At 37.8% G+C, this 21506-nt stretch overlaps 6 protein-coding genes across 9 annotated transcripts; all 6 read right to left on the minus strand.

Annotated features, from left to right (window-relative positions):
- Window positions 1-266: 266 nt before the first annotated feature.
- LOC9309461 (probable gamma-secretase subunit PEN-2) lies at window positions 267-1640 on the minus strand. Its single transcript, XM_002873347.2, has 2 exons — window positions 1322-1640; window positions 267-746 (listed from the first exon to the last, which is right to left on the minus strand). Exons 1-2 carry the CDS (start codon window positions 1599-1601, stop codon window positions 586-588), a joined length of 441 nt encoding a protein of 146 aa, XP_002873393.1. The 5' UTR covers window positions 1602-1640; the 3' UTR covers window positions 267-585.
- Window positions 1641-1794: 154 nt separating this feature from the next.
- On the minus strand, window positions 1795-3080 carry LOC110227469 (pentatricopeptide repeat-containing protein At1g62350). The gene is made up of 2 exons (XM_021021649.1): window positions 2656-3080; window positions 1795-2571 (listed from the first exon to the last, which is right to left on the minus strand). The coding sequence occupies exons 1-2, from the start codon at window positions 3010-3012 to the stop codon at window positions 2158-2160; spliced, it is 771 nt and encodes a 256-aa protein (XP_020877308.1). The 5' UTR covers window positions 3013-3080; the 3' UTR covers window positions 1795-2157.
- A 1270-nt stretch (window positions 3081-4350) lies between these two features.
- LOC9309462 (vacuolar protein sorting-associated protein 9A) lies at window positions 4351-6567 on the minus strand. 2 transcript variants are annotated; one of them, XM_021021640.1, is made up of 5 exons: window positions 6237-6567; window positions 5829-5976; window positions 5581-5751; window positions 5312-5491; window positions 4351-5203 (listed from the first exon to the last, which is right to left on the minus strand). In XM_021021640.1, exons 1-5 carry the CDS (start codon window positions 6317-6319, stop codon window positions 4487-4489), a joined length of 1299 nt encoding a protein of 432 aa, XP_020877299.1. In that variant the 5' UTR covers window positions 6320-6567; the 3' UTR covers window positions 4351-4486. The 2 variants fall into 2 exon arrangements, with proteins under 2 accessions (XP_020877299.1, XP_020877301.1); XM_021021642.1 differs by lacking the exon at window positions 6237-6567 and having other exon boundaries at window positions 5869-5949.
- Window positions 6568-6677: 110 nt separating this feature from the next.
- Window positions 6678-9426, minus strand: LOC9309463 (NAC domain-containing protein 82). The gene is made up of 4 exons (XM_021021643.1): window positions 8601-9426; window positions 8244-8521; window positions 7518-7943; window positions 6678-7296 (listed from the first exon to the last, which is right to left on the minus strand). Exons 1-4 carry the CDS (start codon window positions 8755-8757, stop codon window positions 6922-6924), a joined length of 1236 nt encoding a protein of 411 aa, XP_020877302.1. The 5' UTR covers window positions 8758-9426; the 3' UTR covers window positions 6678-6921.
- On the minus strand, window positions 8927-17123 carry LOC9309464 (phosphatidylinositol 4-kinase beta 2). 3 transcript variants are annotated; one of them, XM_021021636.1, is made up of 17 exons: window positions 14901-17119; window positions 14364-14555; window positions 14213-14261; window positions 13875-14007; window positions 13285-13720; window positions 12947-13027; window positions 12740-12859; window positions 12171-12240; window positions 11886-11983; window positions 11691-11795; window positions 11219-11272; window positions 10886-11029; window positions 10737-10790; window positions 10556-10630; window positions 10374-10457; window positions 9330-10275; window positions 8927-9076 (listed from the first exon to the last, which is right to left on the minus strand). In XM_021021636.1, the coding sequence occupies exons 1-16, from the start codon at window positions 16458-16460 to the stop codon at window positions 10174-10176; spliced, it is 3357 nt and encodes a 1118-aa protein (XP_020877295.1). In that variant the 5' UTR covers window positions 16461-17119; the 3' UTR covers window positions 8927-9076; window positions 9330-10173. The 3 variants fall into 3 exon arrangements, with proteins under 3 accessions (XP_020877295.1, XP_020877297.1, XP_020877298.1); XM_021021638.1 differs by having other exon boundaries at window positions 8927-9079; XM_021021639.1 differs by lacking the exons at window positions 8927-9076; window positions 9330-10275; window positions 10374-10457; ... (4 more) ...; window positions 11691-11795; window positions 11886-11983 and having other exon boundaries at window positions 12173-12240; window positions 12686-12859; window positions 14901-17123.
- A 1130-nt stretch (window positions 17124-18253) lies between these two features.
- On the minus strand, window positions 18254-21191 carry LOC9309465 (laccase-14). Its single transcript, XM_021022836.1, has 6 exons — window positions 20720-21191; window positions 20476-20627; window positions 20157-20401; window positions 19894-20025; window positions 18865-19803; window positions 18254-18518 (listed from the first exon to the last, which is right to left on the minus strand). Exons 1-6 carry the CDS (start codon window positions 20858-20860, stop codon window positions 18388-18390), a joined length of 1740 nt encoding a protein of 579 aa, XP_020878495.1. The 5' UTR covers window positions 20861-21191; the 3' UTR covers window positions 18254-18387.
- Window positions 21192-21506: the final 315 nt, after the last annotated feature.

The raw sequence follows: 21506 nt of genomic DNA on the forward strand, positions 1-21506 counted from the left end.
TGATTCCTTAATCATAAAGTGGAATCTTTACTAAGGAATCACGATAAAGGCCATCGTCAAACTCAAACGCATAATTCGAGTTTGTAAGACAAATATGGGCCAATAATATTAAAAACTAAGCCCACAACCTTATTTAATGGCCCACTAAATAAAACGGCTTCACCAGGAACCAAACTTTTTTTTTTTTTTTTGGTTACAAGATATCCTCACTTAAAACAGTTTCACACACAAGGAAATGCCTTCTTCTACTAAGTACTTACAAACCCTTAAGATACGTCTATAATATATATAGCTCATCCATATCTTCACACTTCTTAAGTTTGCCAAAATCCAACGTTTAGAAACAGAGCACCAAACTAAATAACATTTTGGCAGATACAACAAGAGAAACGAAACAACTCTTGACAACTAATTACTTCATTGATAAATGAATATCCAAGCAGGTTATATTCACAGCAGGATCTCCTCAACTTATGCTTGTGCAGAAATACATGAGAACGGAATAGGCAAAAGTAAAGGCAATGAGATCTTCCAGTTTCTACTATGTCAAAGATAAACAAAGAGGGAGAGACAAAGCTGTGGGGGCTAAGCCAAGCCAGACAAGCCGAGACGATCAGCAACGTTGTACATAACCAGCTTATCATAAACAGGGCCAAAAAGTTGTTCTCCTCCTATCGAGAACGTCAATGCCCACGCGGAAAGAAGAGCTGTAAAGACACTGAAGCCAATTGCTGACCGGACAACATCTGCATCAGCAGAGGATTTCAAAGGTGTAAGAGAGGATAATGTACATGTTTCATATCTGAGAAAGAGATACAAAAGTTTAAAATTCTAAATCTTCTTAAATCAGAAGTAACGACATAACTCAATGTATAATCATCATAGATGATAGAACATCACATTAGCCACTGGATTATTAGACACTCCCCATTAACTTATTCTATTGATTGCTTCCTATAAATTATAATGGTCATCTACACACTAAATGTGAAAAGTTCATATGATTTGAACCTGAATAAGCCAATAGACAATTCTCAGACGGTAAATCTTATAACTCCAACAGACCTATCATGTATCCGTGCATCAAAGTAGTTCGATTATGATACTTGCAAATCAATAACCACAAGGTTTAAGACTGTCAAGACAACACTCATAGCCATTATTACGCTATTGAAACAGTAAATGCCAGCAAGATTGTACGATTTCATAGGATCTAATGCCAGATCAAAAGATTCCAATCTAACATTCCCAAATTCCCCGGATACGAAGATCGGTGGAAAAACAAAATCAAAAAGGTATCTGTAATAATCTGAAAACTTACAATTGCGGATTTGAGGGAAAGCCCGAGAATGACGGAGAACAGGCCAGAAGTAGAAGCAATTGACAAACCAAAGCCAGGGCAAGAGAGCGAAACCGAACTTGTAGAATCGACGAGCGTAATCCACCGATGCTTCCTCCGTTAACCCCAACGGACCGTCGATGGTTGGCCAAACCTGCGCCGACGAGATTATTGTCGACAATGGGTTCGGAGCCGGAGTTGGATTCGGATTCCGATTGCGTATAGGGTTCAGATTTGGGTCGTCGCTCCGTGAAGCCTCCATTTTGCTCAGCCACTAGAGAAAAATTGAATAACTCACGAATAAAGAAAGTTGAAACGATTTTTTTAGTTGAACACAACGATGTAACGACGTCGTTTCAATGTACCACTGAGTCTAGTTCTTTCATAGAAATTAGAAAATATCCGCAAATTCCTCAACTTGTTTATAAATAAGATGAAATTAATGAACTTCTGTCTTGTGGTACTTCAAGCTTAAATATTTGAATACTCAAAAGTGTACTTATAACATCAACAAGAGGTTTACAAATAACAAAACTCCAATTGTGATGGAATTTGAAGCTATAAATGTCTCCATAGACATGGTGACTTGAGTGACTTGGAACAGATCCTAGTTCAGGCAATCAAAACTCGCATACTCGGTAACATTTCTATGTTACAAGCCTACATGATATGGTTTGGCTAACCTTAGATACTAGAATCAACGCATCATCTCATCCGGCATACTCGGAAGGTATTAGTATACGATATGATCAAACCTCGAGCTCGACTGAACATAGAAGCATGAAGAGCTCCAATCTCTCAACGTTTTTGCTCCATTGTTAGATCAACACACCAGTCCCACTAGAGATTTCTTCCTCTTCTTCGATAAACTCGAGTGATTCACCGTAATACTCATGAGCATCTTTCCTAACAATAGCGGATAAACTCATTTCACCATTTGATTCAAGGCCTAAGACTAGAATCCTAAAGGAGGCTCTATCAGGCTCATAGCCAATAGATTGCATAAAGGCATAACAATCCATGACAAGATCAAACAGCTTATGATTCAAAAGAATCGTCAAGAGAGTGTTGAACCATTCAATGTCAGCCATTAAACCCTTTTCTGATTTCATAGCTGAGTAAAGATAATTGACCTCTTCCATCAAACTATTATCCGCCATTACAGTGATCATATCTGTGTACATTCTCACCTGAGGCTTGTACCAATACTCCTTTCGAATCTCTTCAAAAACCTAAAACGATTCCAAAATTAAGATAGAAACACAGCTAAAACATGATGGAAAGAGAGCGAGAGAGAGAGAGAGATAGAGACGAACCTTGAGAGCTAGAGAGCACTCGTTTTGGCGTAGAAGTTCTCTGAGAACGGCGACCATATCGAATTTCAAGAGCCGACGGAATTTGGAGATGATTACACGATCAACCAGAGCTGAGGAAGAAGAAGGAGAAGGAGGAGGAAGAAGAGGATTAGCTCGCTTCAGGGCTTGAACCGCTTGAATCGCTTCGATACTGAGCATTCGACCTCTCTGCAATGGTTTCCTGTTCTTGCTACGGTCTCTCATCTTTATTCCCATAGCTCGCCGGAGAATCGGAATCCGGCCGCCGATACCACCGCGTAATTTAAATCCGAGACGGAGAATATCCTGTCCGCAACTTCGCAGTCCAATCCCTTCCATATTCGCCGTTCGGCTCTGTCAGTCTCTGTGTGGTGCGACAAAGGGGCAAGAAATAAGACGAAACTACGATAATACCCTTTTGGCTTATTTTGGTTTCACTCAGTGCTACTGAACGGGAAAAGGGGATTTTCATACACGCACTATCGGGACCGTGAATTTTTATACCTCGACATTTTTGTAGTGTATTTTCCAACCCAAACTGAAATAAAATTTGAATTTCATACCTGTATTTGATAAATCGTGCAAAAAATGGAGTCAATCTAACGGGTGTTAGTCAACTCTGTTACGATGCTGAGTCATCGTACACATGTACGTTGACGTATATCCCATACGATGTCGTTTTGATAATTGTTCTCAAAAGTTTAAATTTTTTGCAAAATCAGGGATTCGACCCGTGTCCCTTGGCCCAACATCAAACACCTTTACCAATTCATCCCACAACTCTAATCAAACATACTCCAATCATTTTAAGTTATAAACCTTAATAGTTGTGTGTTTGGAAATAAACCAAACGTCGTTTTCAATCGGGAGATTAAGTAACATCGGCGACATCTATGGAACTCCGGCGAGCAACGGAAACGTCACTAGTTTGTGTTACGCAACTCCGATGAGCTCTCCAACGCTAGACGTATGATGGTGACGAAAACGACGACGCCGATAACAGAATTTGCCGGCGATCCGGGATTCGCAGAGAGAGCGGCGAGGTTCTCGTGTTTCGGTAGCCGGAGTTTCAACGGCAGAACAAACTCGTCGTTTCTGATTAATAACGAACAACCCGTCGCAACCAATGAGAAAATGCCACGTATATCAAGCAGCCCAGCTCTTAAGCCTCTTGTGTCTCATGTTCTCGACGGCGAATCGTCCGGTGAATTTTCCCCCAATTCGCAACCCTAGAATTCTTATTTTTTTCCCAATTGAAAACGACGTCGTTTGGTTTATTTCCAAACACACAACTATTAAGGTTTATAACTTAAAATGATTGGGCAATGTTCGATTAGAGTTGTGGGATGAATTGGTAAAGGTGCTCGATGTTGGGCCAAGGGACACGGGTTCAAATCCCCGATTTTGCAAAAAAATCAAACTTTTGAGAACAATTATCAAAACGACGTCGTACGATGACTCAGCATCGTAACGGAGTTAACTAATACCCGTTAGATTGACTCCGTTTTTTGCACGATTTATCAAATACAGATATGAAATTCAAATTTTATTTCAGTTTGGGTTGGAAAATACACTACAAAAATGTCGAGGTATAAAAATCCACGGTCCCGATAGTACGGGTATGAAAATCCCCTTTTCCCGTTACTGAACCCTTAACCGGTTCTCAGATAAGACCGGTTGGTATTTCAATTAATTCATGAAGTCATCTCCCTTGATCACAAAACAAAGAAAACAAATGTGATCAAGAAATGTAAAATTTACATGTAGCATTCAAGAACCAAATCCGAATATATTAGTAAAAGATAAAGTCTGATTATTGTTTTACATCTGAGAACTTACGAACATTGTCTCCCTCACCTTGTAGAGCCCGGAACAAATCATCAACGCTACTGTCAGTTTCGCTTTTCGTTTGAACATCTGAAGACAATGTTGTATGATTGTCAGAGTCTTTAGACGCTTGTAATGGTGAAATAGATGGAGCTAAAGATTTTGCATCACCCAAGCCTTTGGAAAGGCAAACATATTTGAAAACGAGCTGTTTATAACTATTTAGCAAGTCTTCAACATATCCTATCTTTAAATCACCAACACTGGCAAACATGTAAGGATATTCTTGAAAGATTTTGGTTGCCTCACTTCTATCCTTCGAAAGCGTAGAAGCGCCCTTATTTTCCAAATCGGTAATGGATTCGGCTTTCTTTATTGGTGTTTCATTGGTACCAGAGAGACTATCAGACGATTTTGTATGCAGAAGCGTGTTTTCCCTCTTAGGATTATGAGCAGTGAGTGCAGCGTCGTGATCATTTTGATAAGACTGGCTTCCGAGACCAGAAAGACGTGCCCGTGCAGATTTCATTTTATTTTCAAAGTCAGCTTCATCCATTGAGAGGGATTCTGCATCAATATTTGAGATGAATGACTCTGCAGAGAGTATATTTGTGAACAAGTAGGCAGCTTCACCAACAAGTTTAGATTGACGCCTATATCTTTGTATATACAACAAGTTTGAGTGAAATTGGGGAGGGTTAGCCTGGAAGTAAACAAAGTTAATAATGTTAGTTTCACAAACCAAGCATGAGTATACACATAAGACATCAGAAGTTAGCTTGCATAAATTTTTCAATCCTTGACAACATACCTTAATGGTAACATATATGAGAACAGGAAGAAATTGGTCGGCTCCAGGTGCATTCTCGTTTGAAGCAATTGAAGCATTTAGAAGTAAGTTGTTAATGACTTTGCAGCACCTAAGGATACACATAAGCTTATCACGAGGAGCATTGTACATATTTATCTTCTGGAGCTCTTTTTGAGCTAGCTGCCGTAAAAGAAGAGAAAAAACATCACAAGTAAGAACCATTATAAGAATATAAGCTACACTATCTCGAGAGCTAAATGTGGACTTACGAGCCATGATGTTTGGTTTTGAAAAGTTGGTTGTATATCCAAGTTTTCAGGAGATATGAATAGTTGAAATAATGACATCTTGTGAAAGAGTTTCTCATCCGATATAACATCCTCGGTGTTTGATGCAAAAACCCGGGGAAATAACTTTGTCATGACATACTTCTCCAGTCCCTGTTTATACATGATTAAGTCAGGAGAGATTATACATAATCATGAGAGATTATATAGTCAGAAAAAAGAATACTGACATCTCCTGCATTGTGTAACTCATCAGCGGAACAACCAGACCAAAGTGGATGAGCCCTGAAAGCAGACTCCATCTTGGAAAAGAATTCCTGAACTGCATCACAATCTTTTTCAGGGTCTGGTGCAGTGTTCAAGATCGAAACAATGAAACTGCAAACATCAAAAAACTTACACAACTAAAAAACACAGTGGAATGTGGTATTTCCATCACAAAAAAAATCTGCTCCAAGTGTATAGCAAATCATCAAACTAATTAACAAGATCATAATGACATTGTCTCATAACCGACAAAAGTATTCATAACTACTAGATAGCAATGTAAAATCAGTAAGATATATAACCGACAAAAGTATCATTACTTACGCTAAGAGCGAAGAAGAGAAGCGAAGAAGAGAAGCGAGAGAGAGAACCTTTTAATTGATTTGATGAAATCTTTGGCGGATGGTTTACTCAAGAAATTATGCAGACCCGAGACGACGTCCGTGTTCTCCATCAATCCCCCAGACACCGTACGATCGACGACGATCAAAATTGGAAAAGAGCAAATTGAATTTTGTGTCAGCAAGGTTTTATAGTGAAAAGAGATCAAAATCGGCTTTCTATATACACGAGATCGATGATGATGCTGTGGAAAAAGAGCTAAAAGATTGGGCCAACGAAAAAGGCTTCGAATTAAAGCCCATTCATTCCCATTTAAGCCCTACTTTTGCTGTTTTGATCCTGAATCTGGTACGATTTTGGATTCTGGATTTACTTATATTCTGGATTTTTACTTGGATTTTTTGTTCTTCTTGATTAGTTTGTCTTTTTCAGTATTCATTTTTAAAAATCCTTTAGTTTAAAGGATATGATGAGTCGGAAGCCAATATATACATAATTCATAGCAAAATAGAGACAAGAATAAATGTTGAGAATATTTCAAACAAGTACGAGAATCTAAGGATGAAACAGAGAAAGTTGATAGGGAAGTTTCGACAAATTAAAAGATGTAACTAATAAATTCAAAGACAAGAAACAATGGTTCTCCTCCTTCTTTTCTGTCTGATTTGCATCTGTTGTTGTTTTGTAAATCCTGCAACTCTTCTCTTCCTCGTTTTACATTTTTGGTCTATGTCCCACGGAAGCAGAAAAGCCATAAGGATCATCATCATTAGCAGCAGAGAAGTCAAAGTGGCCTTGATTATACAGATAGGAGGAGCTTCTCGGGTCATTGAGATTCCCAGTTGGAGGATATAATGGGGCAGTGAGGTCTTGCATCCCAGTTTGAGGATTCAATGGAGCACTTAGGTCTTGTAGCCCAATATGAGGATTTAATGGAGCAGTGAGATCTTGTAGCTCTAGGTATAACTCCGAGTTTTCAATTAGGTCGTAAGAGGCCGTCCTTGGCATGTTGCTCAACTCTGGTAATCCGTTGAAAATGCCTTCTTCTTCTAAGCAAACTGGAGCTGAGACACCGGGATCATGTCTTACCTGTAGATTGATTGTAACTATGAGACTGTATACGCAGATACAAAACAGCACAAATTGATTTTGAGGAACAAGATCAAAAATATAGCAAAGAAGCTTTGTCTAATGGGTACTACGTTTCAATGCCACTAAAACACCTAACAGCTTCAAAGTAGCCTTTCTAGCTTAAGAGCAACCGGTTTGTAATCATTACAGCCAAAGAAGAAGAATGCCAAAAAACCTACCTCATTATTGTTGAACCCTAAGAATTCTTCGTCATCATCAAATAGATCCAACATTGAATATAAGTCATCATTGTTGGGGGTCTGAAGGGTCTCTGCCAGAGGTGCAGTAGACATAGGAGTGTTAGCTGCATCACTTGGATGTGGAAGCTTGCTGGTGGTATTAGTTGTAGCTGGTAGGAAATCGGAGACGCATGATTCTGATATCATGCCACCAAAACAATCCTTATTGGAGTCATCTGGGGCAGTCAAAGCCAGAGTGGTTTCTTTGCTAGGCTCAAGAAGGTTTGTGGGATTACTAGTAGAAGGAACATCAGTACGTACTTCCTCATCACTCCAGTCCTCTTCCCTAAATGGAGCTCCATATTGAGCTCCATTTCTAGGTCCAGGGCCATCTTTCTTGAACAGAACACACACCACATAAGTATCCTGGAGTCCAAAACATAATAATTGTAAGTAAAGAGAGAGTGATATAAGCTTACATGACATGGAAGATACATAATAATCTAGAAAACTAAACAAGTAGGAAACAATATACTAGTGGAAGAAGGGAAAAGTTGCAGGCAGTTATAAGGTTCGATGAAAATCAGAACTGCCACACCCCGACACAATATCAGAGCAATTAAAGAACAAAGAAAACAGCAAGCCATCATCAGTAAATACTCTAAAACCTAAACACCAGTTCAAGTTGAAATCATATTGCCATTATTAACTAGTAGTATATATTACCTGAGGAACATTCATCTGCGTCAGTACCTTGTCTTCAAGCCTATATTCATGCATAACCCAATCAGTCCGCTCCCCACGAGGCGACTTACCAAAGTGATAAACCAGAGTTTTGATCTTTCCCACAACTTCAGAATTGCACAGAACGGGTCTCTCCTTCCCTGTGGTCTTCCAGTAACCACACTCAGTTGCACGGTTTGCCCTAACCCCACTGGCATACTTCTTTTCCCTCGGGCAGAAGAAGTGCCACTTAAGATCCCCACTTCTTATAAAGGACATATCTGTAGAGAAGAAGTCTCCAGTTAGCTGCAAACACATGAAAATTCCGTTAACAGAACAAGAATGTTTTAAAATGGATACCAGGCAAATCAGGGGGTTCAAACTTGTAAATGTCAACTTCAGCAATAGCATCAACAAGGAGCTTTTTCCCCAGTACTTTCCTCTTCAAGTAATATCTCACGAGTTCAACATCAGTCGGATGGAAACGAAATCCAGGAGCGAGTTGAGTTTTCCCCATTGGCGAATCCAAAGGGGAAAACTTTGAACAATCTTCCGTAAACTCCTCACCAGTAAAGTGAGAGTTTTGCACAGAAAACTTAGTCTTCAAATTCACAGTAAACAGGAGCAACAGAAACGAAAACCCTTTGATCAAAGTAAACAGAAAAAAAGAAAAGAAGAGAGAAGTCGACGAGTTGAAGACAAGTCAAGTCCAGTGCCTGAAGAGGATTATCTGAAAACACCACAACCTCCCCCTGCTCATATAACCACAGTCACACCAAAGAAAAGATGGATTCTTCTTGCAGAGATCAACAGACATCTGGTGTGCAACGTAAAGCCTGCTATTGAGACATTGAAACAAACCAAAAAGAAGAAAATTGAACTACCCGACCAACTAGAAACCACACTACAATAAATAAAAACTCTAGTAAAACCCTAAAAAATGAATCGGAGAATCACAAGAAAGAGACAGAAAATCAAAAACCCATTTCAGGAATTAAAAAAGGAAAACCTAAGACTAGATCGGAACACACAAAATCACCATCCACAACATCGCGGCGTAGGATGAGAAACAGAGAGAAAAAGTCGTACCCGGAGAGAGAGAAAAACTCGACAGTGGGAAAGGACGATCGTCGCAAAGGGGGAGGAGAGCGAGAGGGATTTAGAGAGTGGCGTGAAGGATAAGCCAGAACTGAGTCAAGGGCTGCGGTCTTAGGGTTTATATAGGATTTAGCTCCCAGACCTTACACGCGTTTGCTTACACTGTTGGGCCCATTTTCATTCAAAAGCCTACTAAAAACAGTGTTATTTTTTTTTTTGACGGACTAAAAACAGTGTTAAATGTTCATATCGAGGCAGGCCTAATTATTTTTCCCTGATTTTTTCACTAAATTTTTACTACTAACTCATAGTAACTCGTAACTCATATTCAACTTAAAAAAAAAAAACAAAAAAAACGTTTCTTATATACAAAATCTCTGAAGAATATTTTGTTTGTTTTTCAAAGCAAATTGTTACTTGAGATGAACCAAAAAATACCCATTATACAACCTTTGATTTTCACATCATCACAAATACAAATACAAAAAAACAATTGTTTCATCTAACAGTATGGTAAGATGGTTTAAGAAAATGAATTAACTTTTGGCTTTGCCTGCTCCTTTATAGACAAGAATATAAGAATCAAAACCTCTGCAAAAAAAGAAACTATCCTATGTACAAAAGTGTTTTTGGTCACACAATGTCTCTCTTTCTCTTCGTGTAATTGATTTCCTCAAGAGCTCTTTGAAGCTCGAATGTCTTTGATACTAAAGTTGTGATAAAGGTTCTTCACATGCAATGGACATGGAGAACAACACAACCATAGTATACCTGTTTAGTCTCTCATCACGTTGATTCACTGATGAGATCTCAAACTTTTGTAAGTAAATTAACATCATAGTATTCCATTCAACACCCTTTGGTAGTAATCGTATTGTCGAGTTCGCCAAGCATCTAAGCTGCTGCTGATTAGAGAGAGCACCAAAGAGACGCATTGCTGCTTATGAACAAAAAGAAACAGTTGTGATTGGAGATATAATCCTAAGAACGGTGCTGATGAAATTGGTGGAATAAAAGGGGAGACAAGTAACTTACCTCTTCGGTTAAACTTAGATGGAACCTTTTTCTTAGATTCTGAATGGTGCGTGGACCACCTTTGAAGCAAGGAAAACCTGAATCCTGAGAAAAAACCGCACATTATTCAGCCGGGAAATGATTCTGTTACTTTATTAACCATAATAGCTGTCTTGCTTCTAAGATGCTTTTAATCATGATACCTGTAACATTTCGACGAGAAGAATAATCCGTTCAGCATGCTTTCTACATGTTAGGAATCCTTGGATGCATAGCACCTAAAACAGTTGACCACTAGAGGTACTTAATAATAGCTACAGATGGGGAAAAATAGAGCCTTATAAGTGACTTGGAGGAGAGCAAACGAAAGAGCCTCATTGATACCTTGAAATAGTCAAAGAACTCGCTTGGAACCCCCTCAGCATCAGAATCCATGACCTAGATGTGCAAGTGTTTTCGAGTATATAGTTAAATGGAAGTAATTTTAGCTACTTCAAAGAGGCGAGAAGATATAATAAGAACATGCTTCTAACCTCAAGAAGTTCCCGAGTTAGCTTAAATGGGGCACTCTCAAAGTTCACGCCACCAGGAGAATTTGAAAGCATAAAGCCGAAATCAATGTGTATAATGTGACCTTCTTCATCCATCAGAAGGTTTCCGTTATGACGGTCTTTTATCTGAACGAGCAGACAATCAAATAATGGACATCACAAGCCATAAAACTAAGAGCAAGCCATGATGAAACTTATGAACACCAGCAGAGTGCCAAACTCATAGATTCCTTTCGTTCTTGTTTCAAAGCACTTATATGCCCACATATATGAATACACAACCCTGAGAGATGCAGTTATAAAAGACAAACCTACCTGCAGAAGGTAACAGACCAAAGAATATCCAGCCATGCTCTCAACAAAATTCCTCTGCAAGAGAAGACATTTGAAAATTATACACGGTGTGGCATCTCACACAATTTAGAATTATAGACACACTTCTAATTGATGCATGCAGAAGACTTTGATGCAGCTAAATTTCATATGATAAACCATATTTGTAAACTTTATGAAAACCCTGCTGCATAAAAGGGAAATAAAAAATAAGACTTATCAAGCTCTATGTTCCTCATTTTTAGAAAAGGCTCCAGTATGAATGAACAAAATTGGGTTCTCCATTGAACAAATTTTGGGAGGAAACATTTTCGTATATTCCACAATCCACACCTCTCATTTACACAACAGCATGTTTAACAGATTGCCGTCAATAAGTTTCTGAAAAAAAACAGCCAACTTGCTTGTGGACTTGAGCCATAAAACCATAAAATGTACCTGGAGAATACATTACCTGAGCAAGCTTAAAACTTGGGGAGTTCTCCTTAAACTTAGCATCAAAAAAATCACGCAGGCTTGTGATGTAAGGGTATCTGCTTTTAATAGAATGAATAGAAGCCTGCAGGAGAGAAAGGAGATACTATAACATGCGCTTTCCAAGATAAAAATAAGATCGGTTGCTGTATACTGAATAAAGTAGCAAAATTACCGTATCTGGAATTGTTTCTATAAGGGCAGTGTATGAAGATGTCACCAAGACTTCATAAGGACGTAACCAGAGGGGAAGCCCTGCTTCCTGGAATATATCTAGCACATGAACAAGACTGTTTATCAACTATATAACGCAAAAATGTGTTTATATACACACATATGCTTATATAAGATGACAGGATAGAGAATAAAAGAGAACGATATAAAAAGCATAGCTTGAGAAGCTAAGCCCAAGAACTATGAAATTAACAGGCATATGGTAGATAAACAAAATATCACCTACCAAAAAAGTGAGATATGAGTTGAACCGCAAGATGTTCCTGCCGACAGTCATCACCGCTTTTCACAATGATCTGCAAGAGCCAAAAAGAATTGGAATAATAGGTCAAACAACAAAAATAACAGTTTCTTAGTGTTGTTTTAATAGTTTTAATATAGTGTATTATAAGCAATCAGAAATTCCTAGACAACAACTTTCAATGTCAACAAGTATAAACCAACTTTTACATGCAGCTGGAAAGAAATTAAAAACAGAAGCTTATCAAAAGCAGAGCCTCTCAATGAATTGTCAAAGACTCAAAGCATCAGTAATTGCTTGATGTCTAAACTTTGCAGTTTCACACGAGGAAAAAAAAAAGAAGCTATATACAATGGAATGAATGTAAAAAAACTTCATGTATTTTCACAGTTGATAAAATTTGAACTTTTAAGTAGAGATACGCAACCATCTATCTGACAAGAAATACCATTATGTATTTTATTTATCGCTACACGAGATGTTCAAGTGGAGAAATATACTCTACAAGGAAACGCCAGCGGAAGATAAGGAGGATTGCTTTATCCAGTACTTACAGAGCGCAAGTCCCAACCTGGTAGGTTGCCATATATTGAATCTTTACGAATTCTTAGTCGCTTCCCCTCCCAAAATTCACCAGATAAGGCATCACCTGCTTTCAGCATTCCACCATTGGCCTGGTGAGCCACAAAAAAAAAGGTTCAACATCTATAAGACAAAAAAATTAAAGGAATATCCTATTTCTATAATCAACATGCAATCACCATTGGCTGTGCATCTGATGAATCCTGACCAGCCCCTTTGAGAGGAAGACCTGGAGGTGCCTCTCCCTTCGCTGCAGCAGCCTGAACAAGGGAGTTGATTTAGGAATAATGACATCAAGCAGGATACACGCACTTTTACAGCTGATATTGCTTATCCAAATTAAGATGACTGTTTAGGTGAATGATCTGTTTGGTAATGTTAGGAATCACATACTAGGTGATGCAGAAACGCTACTCAATGAGTGTCAGCGTTTTTCAGTAACTCAAAGGAGAAACGGAATACTAGAGAAAAAACCAGGTACTTGCCTTCTACAAGTTATCTATCAAGAAACACTCACCCTTACTTCCTCGTAGGCAACTATACTTGGAACACGACGATGTTCCTTTCGACGTGGGGTTCTCGGATCAGCAATGCTTTCCATTCTAAGACCTGGATCAGCTGTCAGCACCACCCTAACCCACTCAAGATCGCTTTCCAGACCAGTCCTCAGGACACCAGTCACACCACTGCTTACTGATTTGGTAATGGAATTACTATGCTTCTCGACCGAGAGACTTGCATTCACAAGTTTTACCTCAGACTTATGAGTCATTGCTTGATCAATTGCTTCAACAGTTGATAATGACATTCGGTCTGCACTGTTACGGTAAACCTCCTGAGCAGTAGATAGCGGATAAGCCCATGGAGGTGGCTTTTGCAAGAATGCATCCCCGTTTGCCAATGGAATGCCTCCTTTAGAAAGCTTAAGGGAAGTAGATGCGGTTTTAGCACCACTACAAAAGTTTCAGAAGACAATAAGAAATTAAGAACAGTGAGAGAGGGTTACCAAGAAACCCTTTAAAGTATAATTAGAACTTAGAAGGTAAGAAAGTAAATTCTAAAACGAAAAGCAGTAGATTAATTTTAAATTCTGACTTTTATATCTACCTGGGTGTTTCTGCTTTCAAAACTTCCACACATATCATATAAGGCACCTTTTCCCTAGAATTCAAAAGAACATACTCGTCTTCAGGAATATTAACAACACGATAAACTCCTCTGCCCATTGGAAAACAGATTCCTGGAATAATATTGAAAGTATTTTCAATATCTGATACTGAATCAGTTACCGCAATAGAAACATGAACAGAGTAAAAAATAACCGTTGGAAAATGACTCCAATGCAAAGGGGTGACGGTTAAATGCCAAATGTATTGGGCGCACTTGGTTCACTCATGTGTGAGACAAAACTGTACAAGCAAATTCTAAGATATTTAAGAAAATACCTCCAGTAGTTTCAGCCTCAGCTAAATGGGAATTGATTTCTGCAATAGACTAAAACCAAACAAAAGAAATATTAAATCTTAGTTAATAAAGGAGAATGTTAATATCTACATTTTAAATATCAATATAGAAAGGTAGGGATTAAAAGAACACCTCACGAAGAGCGGTCTTCCGATCTTCAATGGGAAAAATATCTACCAAATCATACGACGTTTCACATAATGCATGTACAAACTCCAAAGACTCGTGGTAAGACCCTTTCCTGAACTGTGCTGCAGTATTGTTTGGTAGTGGGGGCTTTTTAGATGGAGTATCATTCTGTGGTTTAGGTGAACCTGGACACTTCTGCAAATGTCAGAAAATTAATGGCAGCCTGAGCAAATCCAGCAAATATAATGAATGGGAGGCATACTTAAATATACTAAAGTGAGAGAAATTTAACATGACCTGAGAGCAGTAGTGCTCTTGGCTTATGTGCCATCATATACTACCATCCTACGTATGAGGGTAAACCAACGAGCACAACTTTTCGATAGTCTAATATGTAAAGCTGATATCTCATATAATATCCTAGAAAGAATCTTGACAGATGATTGAATCAGGAGATATGGGTTGAAAGAGAAAGAAAAGAATGTCTAAGGCTTTAAGCATTACAAATAAAACCTGAGATCAAGTTATATGGGAACAAACCTCCTTATATTTCTTTGAACCGAAAAGTTCAGAATCTTCAACAGACCGGTCACGATCTCTGAACAATTTGCGGAAAAAGTTTTCTGTCCCAGGACTGCTTTCAACTAAACTGCCATTGCTGCTGTTTTCACTTGGTAAAGTAGTTTTCACGTCTTCTGGATGTCTACGGAACAATCTTTTGAACAGTGAGAATTCTGAAGATTCGTCATCCTCGCTTTCATTCCCATCATCGGCTTTGCCAATGTCTCGTTTGTCTTCAAACTTCTCCTTAAAGAATTTTTTGAAAAATCCCTCCCGTTCATTATCTTCACCAGGTTTTCCGTCAGTATACATGGTTTCATCTGTCTCATTTTTCTCGTTACCATTTCTTTTCTCATCAAACTTTTCTTTGAACAATTTCTTAAAAAACCCATCTTTTTCCTCATCATCTACTGCGTTAGAAAGTTTTTCATCCTCATTCTTGCTCTCACGGAATAGTTTCTTGAAGAACCCTTCTGTGTTTGCATTTGGCTCCTCGTCTTCGTTTTTATTATCCCGCAATAACTTCTTGAAGAAACTCTCGGAGTTGGCACCCAATTCATCTTCATCTCCTTTATTATCTCGTAACAATCTCTTAAAGAATCCATCTGAACTCGATGTCAATTCCTCTTCATCTCCTTTACTACTCCGTAGCCTCTTGAAGAAACCCTCGAAATTGTTTGATATCTCTTCCTCTTCTGATTTATTGTCTTTCAATAGTCGCTTAAAGAAACCCTCTGAGTTTGACATTTGTTCATCATCCTCACATCTGCTGTCCCTCAAGAGTCTCTTGAAAAATCCGTCCTTTTCACATTCCTCGTCTTCTTTGTCAGCTGACTTCCTAAACAATAAAGCATCTCTAACTTTAGGACTTGGGATTAGTCTCTGAAAAATCTTATTGTCGTCCGCAGATAACTGACTACAATCATCCTGCAAGTTGCTCCCTGTTGTAGGTGAGGATAGTAAAGACTTCTGGGTGGATGGAGATAAATTCAATGAGAAGAACTTCTGTTTTGATGAGAAAAACTTATTAAGAACCGGATTCTTGCTCCCTGAAGTTGAAGGTTCGTTCTGTGGCCGCATAAGAGGCGACCACTCACCCACCAAAGTAGCTGCAATTTGGCACTTCTCTTGAATCCTGCTGATACCTTCATTATCATCAGAATCCTCAAGTTCCGTCAACAAAAACCAATGCACTTTCAGTGCTATCTTAAGTGACTTTGCACAAATATCTATCACAAACTTATCAAGTGAGGGACTTGGTTTGTGCACCATCAAGTAGCAAATCTGGAACAGATAACTCTCGATACCGGATAAAGGAAGCGTATACATCCTATTGCATAAGTAATCTCTCACACCCGAATGCTGGTGCTTGTACAAATAACTGACTGCAATCCACTCACAGAAGAAGGAAGAATCAAAAAAGCGGATAAGCCACCCATTCGAACCGGACTCGCTGATGAGGCTACCGGGCGAGGTAATCTCACGAGGAGACTCAATCGAATCACCTCGAACCAGTGAAAGAAACTGTGCCATCTGCATTTTTGATGATCAGCCTTGTAATAAGAGATTCTAGCTCGCAGACTCAAATCATCCGAATCAAAGAAGTAGTAGATCGGGTAGTTTCTCTACCGAATCCAGACCAGATCAAAAACATAACCTTACACTAAACCTTATTGTCGCTAAAAACCCAAATCTCATATACTAAAAATCAAAATTCGAATGCCTAATCGAGGGAATTCGGACTTCACAATGCCACGAACCACAGCTTCTCCTAACTAGCAAACCTAAATGTCGAAGCACAGACCAAGATATTCCTCGTCTCCTAGTTAATAAAAACCGGTAATGACGGAAAATTTTCCCCGAGACGAGATAATCTCAGGGAGAAGAATAAGAGTTCTAGAAGCCAGTGATCAGCTTCTTCAAAGCAAACCCATTATTCGTTGTCAATAAAAGTTGCAAGCTTGAGAAAATTCAAATGCGGAGTTGAAAGTAGCTGAGTTCAATCGCCGTCGTCTCCGCCATTGTCGGAGGCTTTTGATGGCCATTCACAACAAGAGGAGAGAGAGGGGAAGGAAGTAAATTATTTTTTAAATTAAAGTTTTTTTAATTTTTGGTCGAATGATGGGATCTAACGTGCGCTGGAAAACCACGCAAGCTGAATCTTTCGTTGCAATTTCGTTTGGGTTTTTCCCTCCATTTATTATTGTCTCGTGTCACATGGCCATTTGAATTTTGAATCTAAATCTATTATACATTTTTGCAGCAGTTTTTGGGGTACCCAAATCGGGTCAAATTTATTTAATTTTGACCCGGAAATCTTCAATCGAATCTTTCCTTAAATTTTGGCAAAATTAAAAAACGAAAATAATTAATAAAATCTAAAATATATATACTTTCTCAACTAATTACTATATTTAAACGCTTTATTTATGGTATATTCTCCACGATTTTTATAGATAAAGAAATCAAATATGATGATTTAATGCTAATATAACAAATTTGCACTAATTTCCTAAAACCTCTCTACCTAATTTAAACATAAATATATGATTCTTATTTCACTTTTATTTGATCTTATATTTATATTATTTTAAATTATTATAAAATATATAAATAGTTAGTAAATTTTAGTTTTTTTTTTCTGCATATGTTACAATTCAAATTTTTTAAAACGGACATATATTACTCAATCGATGAATAAAAATATGTGTGTAATCTATATTAACATTTTTAAGAACAAATTGAGCATTTAATCATGTCGTTATTTTATTCAGACCCGAAATTGAGTCATTCAGATCTTTCTTTAATTTTTACAATTATCTAAAATGGGACAGTATATCACGGGTGAAATCCTAATTAGTATTTTAAGATACAATTATAAATTGTTTTTACGGGTTGGTCCAAAAACATACACTAATTTAAAAATATACATGGAAACTATTTGAAAGCAACTTTCAAATTAACTCGAATTATATGACATTTAAATAAAAATGTTATTAAAAAAATAACAAAATGATGTTTAATTTCATTTTAGATTATATGGATGGACGGGTTTGGGTCAATATTAATACGAGACAATATACCACAGGTGAAATCCTATAAATAACAAATCAAAATGCAATTATACAATCTTAAACACTAAACAAAACAAATACAACTTAAAATTTTTTATTTTAGATACAACGCATGTTACCCGCGGTATACAACAAAAAATATTATATACAATAAATTTATCAATTTATAAAAATAAAAAATTCAAATAATTAACCTGCGGTGTACCGCGGGTCATATCCTAGTACCACAACAAAATCGTCCCAAATATACCTGAAAAACTTTATAAACAAAAACTTGACCACCCAAACGTAAATAATAATTTTAACATATTGAACAACTAAACTTTTCTTGATTCTAAAGAATTTATTGGACAACAATTGATTCATATGGCAGAAAAATGGGATCATAAACACTAACAAGAAGGAAGATCAGGAGGAGGCTTGACAATTCGGGATGATTTAGTCGATCCATCTTTCACTATGAAGACTGTGTTCATTCCCCATGTGGCATGTCTCTCTATATGGCAATGCAACAACCACACCCCTTCATAAACAAATCAAACCAAGATCGTCAAAATCTCAAATCAGGTATGACATAATTGTATTTTATTCTCACTTGTCTGGTAATTTCAATTTTCCAACCGACCATTTAATTATTTTTTTATTCCATAAATCATATAAAATCTTTTGTATATCTTTTTTAAATATATACAAAGTATTCTATATATGATTTTATATAAAATCATATAAAATCTTTTGTATATCTTTTGTATATCTTTTGTATATCGTCAGATTTTTTAAATATCTTTTGTATAACTAATGAAAATTATTATCATTTTTGCATGAAACGTTTGAGAAACGTAACAAAGTGTAGAGTACTGTGAACTGACCTGGATTATTAGCTACGAATCTGACGGCGGTCCAGCCGTTACGGGGAACACCAACAGTGGTCTCCTCCGGTGGATCAACTAGGTTATACTTCAACGGATCTTTCCGACGATCGAAATTCCCAAAACCGGAACCCACGACGTAGAAGCTATACCCATGGAGATGAATCGGGTGATTATCTGAAGCCAACACGTTCGTCCCCTGTAAAATCAGCTCGACGCTAGAATTATAATCGAGAACCACCACTTTCGTCCCGAACCTCGTCGGAAACGGAAGATTCTCAAAATTGTAGTTAAATTTCGCCGGCGGATTTCTAGGGAAATCTTCCTGGAAAACGCCTCCGATGTGGCGATAATAAGCTCGGAGAATGTCGACTGATGGGTTCACGAAGCTTATGTTGTTAATGCTCGACGAGAATCTCTTCCCGAACGGACCGGTACAAGGTTTATCGTCGGAGCAATTCATCAAGTTCACGGAGATCGCGTAGAGAAGACGGGTGTCGATTTTAACCGGGACGTTAACCGGACGGTGATCAGATCGAAGACTTCTGAATTGGTTAGTGAACCGGGTAGATGCCTCGGTACGATTGTAAGGAGGCAGATAGGGTAGAATCGGTTTACCCCGGTTTAAAGAAACACCTTTGTATTTTAAGATGGCTGTGGTGGTGGTTTTGTCAAAACCGGCACCAACTGCAGAGGAGTAAGCTCTAGCCGCCACAAAGTAATGGTTGGACCGTTGGTTCGCATGGAGGAGGACGTCCATGGATTGTCCCGGAGTGATCATTAGGTAATTGGTTTTGAAATGTTTTAAGTAGAGACCGTCTTTGGCTACAACGGTTAAGGTGTGGTTTGCGATTGCAAAGAAGAGTTCTTCGTCCATCACGGCGTTGATAATCCGAAGAAGGTATCGACGGCCACGCACCACCGTTATTTTGAATGTTTCTGTTGCGGAATTATAAAGAAAAATATGAATTTTTGATTATAATTAAGATATTAAGATTTGAGCTTGTGTTAAACTTGGAAGAGACTTACCTGGTTTAGAGCAGGGGTATAGATAACCGGGTTGTCCGTTTATGGTATATGCGTCAGAGATGGCTGGTTCACCTCCGGTTTTATTAGCTTTTCCTGGTATATGCATTATGTTTTCCTTCTCCCACCATTCACCTGTCAATTGTCACGTAATGTTACACCATAACAATTTTAATCCAATCCGAGTTCAGTTTTTTTCGTATCCAAAAATGATAAAATGATATAAATGTGCTAATCTCATCAACCAAGTAGTGTCAGTACTGTACCTAAAATGAGAGGGATTTCACGGTGAGGCTTAGGAAAAGGATAAGATGAGCCAAGTTTGGGGTAGACAATAAAAGCTCCATGGACGGTGGCACGTGCCCATTGGCTATGCGCATGCCACCAAATCGTTCCTTCTTCGACCGTAAGATCGATTTTATATACATAGCTCTCTCCTGGTCGGACCGGACATTGAGTCACATATTCGGGTCCGTCCGACCATGGATTCCTGATTTGTCTTGCTCCGTGCCTAAAATGTTAAACACTTAAAACATGTTTCTTTACATCTTATAAACATTAGTCAATATGAAATCAACTACTTACCAATGGAGGGTAATGTTGTAAGTTGCGTTGTTGATGACATTGACGACGAGCTTATCTCCACGGTAGGCTTTTAACGTTGGTCCGGGAAATTCTCCATTCACCGTCAATATCTTTTTGGTATTACAAAGTCGTGTGTAAGCTTTCGACTTTATCTGTATAAGATAAAATCGATGGCATAATCAGATTTTTTATCCATTTCTCTCTCTCTTAATATCGTCAAAATAAAACTTTGTACAATCAATACCTTGAAAGTGTGGTGGTGAATCTTGGCTTCCGCGATTTGGAATGTAAGAAGAACAAAGAGAAAGAAGACTATAGTCTGTAGTGTTTTAACGATTGTATTTGGAACGTTGAGCTTGAACTCCATGATTGTTCTTCTCACCATAAAATCTCAGACAGAGGATGTAATAAATTTTAGTTTTTTATATGTTGGCAGTCATTTTCAGATGTTTTTTTTATGGTCAACCATTTATTACATATATTCTTATAAATTAACGTTTCAAATCATTATATTCTTAAAAATAAAGCCATATTAAGGAAGGAAATTTGTAAGGTTTTACATATTGAGTAAGAAATCTTATACCGTAACAGGCCACAGTAGGCATTAAAAATATCGAATATATTATAGGAAACACATAAATGGAATAATTTCTTGAAATTTAACCGAATGGAACCCAACCATTTTTAGATGACTCGCTACTAGATTTGAACTACAAATTTTCAATGTATGGCCGGTTTAGAATCTAAACCAGATTATATGAATTTATGTTCGAGATTCAATGATTTTGATCTTTAAGAATTATATGCAAATCTTGGATATTTTGCCTAATTCTCAGCATGGAACGAACGATTTCACAGTTTGTGAGGCTTATGAAAATTGGATATCTATATATCCAGTGTGATTAGCCACGTTTTGACATTTTCTTTTAACCAAACCCAATGGCCATACTCCTTAACATGCATGGAGAATTTGTCGCAAATAATTTTTTATTTTATTTTATTCATATAATTCGATTTAGAGCTTTGTTTTA

Source organism: Arabidopsis lyrata (genome assembly GCF_000004255.2).
Source record: "Arabidopsis lyrata subsp. lyrata unplaced genomic scaffold ARALYscaffold_6, whole genome shotgun sequence".
NCBI lineage: Eukaryota > Viridiplantae > Streptophyta > Magnoliopsida > Brassicales > Brassicaceae > Arabidopsis > Arabidopsis lyrata.